This window comes from Aethalodelphis obliquidens, unplaced genomic scaffold (assembly GCF_003676395.1).
Source record: "Aethalodelphis obliquidens isolate GAN/ISIS:26980383/991018 unplaced genomic scaffold, ASM367639v1 scaffold20, whole genome shotgun sequence".
Classification (NCBI taxonomy): Eukaryota; Metazoa; Chordata; class Mammalia; order Artiodactyla; family Delphinidae; genus Aethalodelphis; species Aethalodelphis obliquidens.
Genome location: NW_020837964.1, coordinates 14179015 through 14186079, shown reverse-complemented (window position 1 = coordinate 14186079; position 7065 = coordinate 14179015). Strand labels below are relative to the sequence as shown.

Genomic DNA, 7065 nt, shown 5'->3' with positions numbered 1-7065 from the left:
GGTCCAGTGGTTAGAACTCCGAGCTTCCACTGCAGGGGGCTCGGGTTCAATCCCCAGTCAAGGAACTAAGGTCCTGCGAGCCGTGCGGTGCGGCCAATTAAAAAAAAAAAAGTGGATCCAATCCTCGGGATTCATACCCTGGCTTTGCGCCGCCTACTGGCCCTAAGACATGGGGCTCGTTACTTGACCTCTTTAATCTTGAGTTTCCTCATCTGTACGCTGGAGACAATCACAGCACCCCTCTCAAGGGACTAAGAGAGATACGGCAGGCAAACTGTTTTGCATAATACCTGGCATTTAGTAAACTTTCAATGAACTGATAACTGCTGTTATGATTTCAGAAACGTGGAAACAAACATGGAGCAGAGAAGTGACAGGCTGATGGAGAGAAGGCAGTGAGTGGCAAGGGAAAGTACAGCGTCCCGGGGTCCCACACCCTTGCTTCTAGCGGTTATGCCCCAGTTGGGTGGTCCCCTCACTCTCCCCACTCACTCGAGGACAGGCTCTCTCTTTGTCAGGGACTAGCGGCAGAGAGAAAGTTGACCACTCAGCCAGAACTGGGAGAGCTTCCACAGGAGAACATTTCCTTTTTATTGTCTGTAAACTCTTCTTTGGTAAACAAGAAACCCAAAGGGAAAGGGAGCACGCTGAGTAAAGGACAGGGCCGGTGCCCGCCACGAACAAGGAGCTCTGAGAAGACAGCTACACCACTAGCGAGGCGGGGCATGGAACCCGGGGGTTCGGGGTGGCTGGTGGCATGGGGGAGAGGCAGAGGGGAGGGTGCACTCTGTTGGACATAGAAGCCTAAATCATACAGCGAATGAGCTCATGCATCACAGCGAAGAGAAGGAGGGACTCCCCACCTGTGCCCCTGCCCACCTTCTGTGCGGTTGGTGCCCCTCTGCATGCAGAGCGCTGTGACTGGTCATCCAGGGTTGGGTTGGAGGGGGCCCCAGGGGGCCCGTCAGCAGCCCCTTCTCCGTCTCTTCTTTCCTGCTCTGCAGGCTGGGGTGTGTGCAGATGGCAGGGGCAGTGGGAGGGATGCTCAGGATCTCCGGGTCTGGGTGGAAGTGGCAGGGCAGCAGGGGCAGGTTTGAGGGGAGGTGGAGAAGCAGCCCCCATCCCCCCTTTTACATGGGTGGCTCACTGCAGAGGACAATCTCCAGGTCCTTGCGGTAGAGCCTCCCCGCCTCGGCCAAGGACATGACGCTCTTTTTGTAGCTGGTGAGCTGTTGGATGTTCATTTCCTAGGAGACAGAGAGGGAGAGGGTAAGAGGCTCAGCGGACGGCCCCACCTACACGGCCCAGCTGTTCATTCAGCCAGAACCTTTCCCTTATCCCATCTCAGTGCAAGTAGCTTAGAGGCACACAAAGCATGGGCCTTGGGAGTCAGAAAGCCCTGGATGAAAAACACTCTCCCTTTCACTTAGTGGCTGCATTGCTTTGGGGAAAGTATTCAACCTTTGCTAAGTCTCAGCTGCCTCATCTGTAAAATGGGTACAGTAACGAGCCTGCCTCATTGAGGTGTTATGATGATTCCGTGAGGAAATGAATGTAAACAATACTTAGCACAGTACCTGACACACAGCGTGCTCTCCAAACAGTAGCTGTGGTGACAGTCATTATCTGTGCACAGCTTCTCTAAATTCCTCTACCTCAGTGAGCCTCCCTTTACTCAAGCTGCTGGGTCCCTGCAGGTGAGGAGGAGAATGCCAGGGGCGCTCCCCAGTTTCGTCTTCAGGCCCCTTGGATCATGCTTCCCTAAAAGCCTCACCCAGCGCAACAAGGGATTCTAACTCCTTTCTCCTCCAGCGGCAAGCCTACCAGCCTACAGCTTGTTCACTGGCTCCTTGTGGCCTTGAGGGGCACTAAGACAGGTGACCCACAGACACATGCCCAGAGTCTCATACAAAATGGAGACCAACATGTACAGCACACCAACAGCCCACATGCCTTGTGTTGCCTTGGATGGAAATAGCCGAAAGTTCTGAAATAGAGCAAAGTCATCATCAACGTTGGAAACTCACTAAACAACCGTCTTTTTCTTTCCCTCCTCCTTCCTCTTCCTCCTCCTTTTGTATGGAAGACGTCGGCAGATCTTTTTTTTTTTTTTTTTTTTTTAAATAGTTCCCCTTCCAGGCTGATGGGTCATTATCTCCATTCAGCTAATGAGAAAAGTGAGGTGTAAAGACTAAGGTATTGGCTAAAGGATGGGACCAACTCTCCAGCCATAAGGAGTCTTGGTCCCCTGAGTAATTCTTCACGTGGCTCACCTGCCCTCAGTGCTCCAAGGTCAGTCTTTTATTGCATCGTTTGGTGACATCCCCTCACGTTACTGATTCCTGGGTTTGTGCCACCACCCAGCCCCAAGGCACTTTGCAGGCATCTCTAGCTTTGAGGGGCATCTTCACTAAAGTTGTGAAGTTCCTGGAAAAAATGTCACCTAGTCCATAACACCAGGGTGTGCCTGAGCGACCTACCACTCAATTAGGAGCTAAGGAAGTGACCCCATATATCAAGCCTGAGCTTGACAAAACCCTCCAGTTCAGTGCGGCATCAAGAGTTTTAGCAGAATGGACAGAGGGGGCTGCTTATTTTCTGTGTCTAGAAGTATTGCTTGAAGCTGAGGATGGCTTTAGCAAGTTGCAACTGTCTTAGGACTGCTAGGAAATGTCGAAGTTTGAGCCCATCAGCCTGTCCCTCAGGAGCCTCAAACGTAAATCTGCTCAGAAACCGAATCACTGTCCGTGAAGGCACCATCAAGATGGCATACACGGACTTCCCTGGTGGCACAGTGGTAAAGAATCCACCTGCCAATGCAGGGGACACGGGTTTGAGCCCTGGTCTGGGAAGATCGCACATGCCACGGAGCAACGAAGCCCGTGCGCCACAACTACTGAGCCTGCGCTCTAGAGCCTGCGAGCCACAACTACTGAGCCCGCGTGCCACAACTACTGAAGCCTGCGCGCCTAGATCCTGTGCTCTGCAACAAGAGAAGCCATCGCAATGAGAAGCCTGCACGCGGCAATGAAGAGTAGCCCCCGCTCGCCGCAACTAGAGAAAGCCTGCATGCAGCAACGAAGACCCAACACAGCCAAAAATAAATAAATAAAAAATAAATTTATTAAAAAAAAAAGGCATATGCATCTGCCATGTGGGCTCACCTAAAAATGGCCATTCCCCTCCCATCTCAGGGGCTGTTATTTACAAGCAGGCAGCTCTCTCTACTGATTCATTCACTCAATCCCCATGTGCTAAATCTGGAGCTTAGTACAGGTGGAAGGCTCCCGGGTAAACAATTTTATTAATATCCTTGTTCTCTAATCTTCAGCGTTGTTTCCTAGCCCCAACCCCTGACTCTTTTTTGTTTCCACATCTCGAGTCAAGCTGTGTAGCCATATGAGTTGTCTTTTGTGGTAATCAAGAAAGAGCCTAGTTAGGTGATGACCAGGAAATTCGGGTCTCTCCCAAGATTTAATGCCTGCCTTCAAGGCCCATCAGCCTCAGGCATAAAGCAGGGTGATATGGAGAAAAATCATGCCTCATTAATACAATTACAGTTAAAGATATTTTCCATTACGATGTGCAACATTCCTTGGACACATAAGGATGCACAAATAATTTTCTCCTAGAGTTTGGTGCCAGGAAAACGTCTGCTGAGTTCAAACACTTGGTGAGTACTTCCTTTCTTCCTAGGAAGTATTTGCTTATAATTTGTTTTCTGCCTCTTTCAAAAAGCAATTGTAGGTAGTGTAAAGCAAAAAAATAAATTTAGGGTGAAAGAAATGAAGGATGATATTCAGGATAAAGAAGTCGGAAGGCAGTTGGAAAGGGAGACAGATAGACTCAGAGGCTGTGATGAATTTTTTGCCCTGAAATTGAGCATTATATTTAGCTCTAGCCGGACCGCCCAGGCAGTTAGACAACGCAAGGAATTATAGAGCGTTCCTCATCTAATTAAAGAAAGCAGCAAAACCATTTTCTCAGAGAAAGACATTTTGCAGGAGGTGGAGGAAAATGCCGCCAAGACTCATCTCCCGGTTCCTGTAAAAAAGTCTTTTTTGTTGGCCATGTGGCTGACACTTCCAAGAACTGGGCCACATCAAAACTGCCATGGCCTCATAGCTGCGTTATTTCCATCAGCCAGCAGGCAGAAGAAACCCAAGTGTCTGCCTGTGAATGGACAGATAAAATGTGGGATAGACACACCACGGAATGTTACTGAGCCTTAAAAAGGAAGGAATTTCCGACATGTGCTACAACATGGATGAACCTTGAAGACGGTTACGCTGAGTGAAATGAGCCAGACACAGAAAGATAAATACTGTATGATCTCACTTATATGAAGTATCTAGAGCAGTGAGATGCACAGAGAAAGTAGAATGATGAGTGCCAGTGGCCGGGGGCAGGCAGCAATGGCTACAGAGTTTCAGTCTGGAAAGATGAAAAAGAGTGCTGGATGGTGGTGACAGTTGCACAACATCGTGAATGTAGTTAATGCCACTGAACTGTACTTAAAAATGGTTAAGATGGCAAACTTTTTTATGTGTATTAAAAAAAAAAATCAGTCAATTCAACCAGAAGAAAACCAAACCAAAAAACTGCCGTTGCCTTGTTAGGCGGTGATCAGAGAGGAGCAAAACGCACTCCTCGGCCTTCCTTCCCACCCCCATCCCGCCTCCAGGACAGCACCCCACCTCCGGGCTCAGCCACTCACCTTCTTGTTTTTCTCATACAAATCCTTCAGGAGGGCGTCCAGCTCATTCTCATCAATGTAGCCACTTCCATCCTGGCGGGGAGCAGAGGGTCAGCACAGAGCCTCAGAACTCAGGCCCCATGACCCCCGACCACAGTCTAGCTTTGCTAACGGTCTTTACTCTGAGCAAAAGAGGTGCCCAAATAACGTGTCACTTCTGACTTTACCAGTCACTGCAGGAAAGGGAGGGTCCAGGGAAAACTGTTGGTAACCTTCCCTTCTGGTGTTTTTCATTTGCACTGAAATTGTAAGTGAGGTTCAAGAAGCATTTTGCTAACTCCCTGGGTGTCGAATCCCACAACAAGATGTCAGGATGAACACAGGCTATTTAAAGTTTACCCCCAAGGAAAACCATTGGAGTCACCTACACAGGGGCAGCTAAGGGAGGGGCGACATTGGTACGGAGGGCCTCTCACTCCCCACTTCCTAGGAAGACAGCAAGATTATGACCTGGCACCAGGGGAGCAGTACTGAGCACCTCCTCTCTTTGGGTACCAACAATGTAATCACACCCTAGTTCCAGGCATAACCCTCTTCCATGAGCTATTCTCTCCTATACTTTTAAGGAACCAAAACCTTGGGTCCCACAGGCCACACACTGAAGGACATTTATCTTCTCACACAGCAGAAGATGCTGCAGGGAATCCAAAGGGACAGGAAGAAACTGCATGGCTCAGATTGTCCGACAGCTCGTTTACGCCTAAGGACCAAGGCGAGCCATTCTGGTGGGGTGGGGGGAGGGGGGGCTGGAACGGGCCTCCTGCTTTTCCATCCACACCGTCCTCTGTCTTACCTTGTCGTAAAATGTGAAGATTGCGTTGAACTCCTCCGAGGTCAACTTCATGCCCTGGAAAGCCCAAGGTATTAAAGACAGAAGCCAAAGCCCTGCAGAGAGTGAGTGTGTGTGTGTGTGTGTGTGTGTGTGTGTGTGTGTGTGTGTGCGTGCACGTGTGCTGAGGAAGGGTGAGCTCAGGGGTGAGGGGAAGGGAGGAGGAATTGAAGAAAAGCAAAGAGGCTATTTTACCTGAAATTTAAGCAGGAAGTTTTCCTGTACAGGCAAGAGTCTGGAAAGAGAATGTTAGAGCAGCGATTAGGAGACAGAGCAGAAGCAAGAACAACTCGGACCTGGGGGGAGGGGATGCAGAAGGAGCATCTGTAGTTATGGAAACGATCTCTGAGCACTTAATAATCAGGTGTCAGTGGAAAGTTCTAAAAAGAGGGAGACGGAACGTTGAGGTGATGATGATCATGATTTGACCTAACTTTGATTTGTGCTTCAGGACACCTGACCTGTCACCTTCCCCACTGATTGATCTTGGCGATAGGGATGGTAGCACAGGGATGATCTGCAGGGATCTTGTGAAAAGTGATGCTGGGGTGAGTGAGGGCAGGCACTTACCGGGACATCTCCGAGAGGCCCAGTTTGCCGTCCCCGTTCAAGTCAAACATCCGTAGCTGTTGGGGACAGAAAGTGGTGCCTGGGTTATTTGCTTTGACTTTCTCTCATGTCGGACCTTGGCCTGCCATCCCCTGTACTGGAGAGGAAGGAGGATGAGGGAGTATGCGCATGCGTCCTCTGAGGTCACCTGGTGGCAGGGACCAGCATGGGCTGAATCGGTCACTGGGGAGACAGCAGGGACTTGGTCATGGCTCCCCTCCCCCTTTCTCAGGGACAGGGCCGCAGAAGACAGCAGACCAGCACCGAAGGCCCACCCTCTCCAATTTTATCCTCTCCTGGAGCTGTGGAGGCTGTCATGGAAACAGATGCTCCCATCTTACACTGTCCCAGGAGCATCTGGCTGAGTGGGGACCTCAAGAGAGAGGGTGCAGGGCCCATGAACTAGCATCCCTCTTGCTGGCTGCCACTGGGAGTCACCTCTCCTGGACCTGAAGAATCAGCCAACTAGCGACCCCACAAACCCCGAATCCCACCGATTTGGGGCCCGTGTCCTGCACCCCTGGGGAGGAGGGATACTTCCAGCCACTCACTATGGTTTGGGTGTACTCTTGGAGCTTAGGTTCATCATATGGTCGGTTCGCCTTCTTCAGCAGGTCAGACAGGAATCCCTGGAATACCAAAGTCCTCTTCAGAGCTCCCAGTTCAGGCTGTCTGTCCCTGACTCACCTGCTCCTTCAGACGGTCACTCAACACTGTTTTCCGGGGCACATCATTTGCGTAGCTTGCAGCCCTCACAATTCCCTCACCCCTTAATGCTTGTGGAGTAACCCTGAAGGGGGAGGGAGCTGCTGGATGCAACCTCACCCCATAGGCCAGGCAGTAGAAACTGGCTCTGGCTCCTCAGAGAGCC

General features: G+C 50.5%; 1 protein-coding gene across 1 annotated transcript in view; it reads right to left on the bottom strand.

Annotated features, from left to right (window-relative positions):
• Positions 1-558: 558 nt before the first annotated feature.
• Positions 559-7065, bottom strand: part of CALB2 (calbindin 2) — a 28488-nt gene continuing 21981 nt past the window's right edge. The window contains exons 6-11 of the mRNA XM_027119346.1: positions 6746-6823; positions 6156-6211; positions 5781-5820; positions 5550-5603; positions 4718-4789; positions 559-1247 (exon numbers count right to left, since the gene is read on the bottom strand). Of these exons, the coding sequence (XP_026975147.1) occupies positions 1131-1247; positions 4718-4789; positions 5550-5603; positions 5781-5820; positions 6156-6211; positions 6746-6823 (417 nt within the window). The 3' untranslated portion in view covers positions 559-1130. The remainder of the gene's footprint in view (positions 1248-4717; positions 4790-5549; positions 5604-5780; positions 5821-6155; positions 6212-6745; positions 6824-7065) is intronic.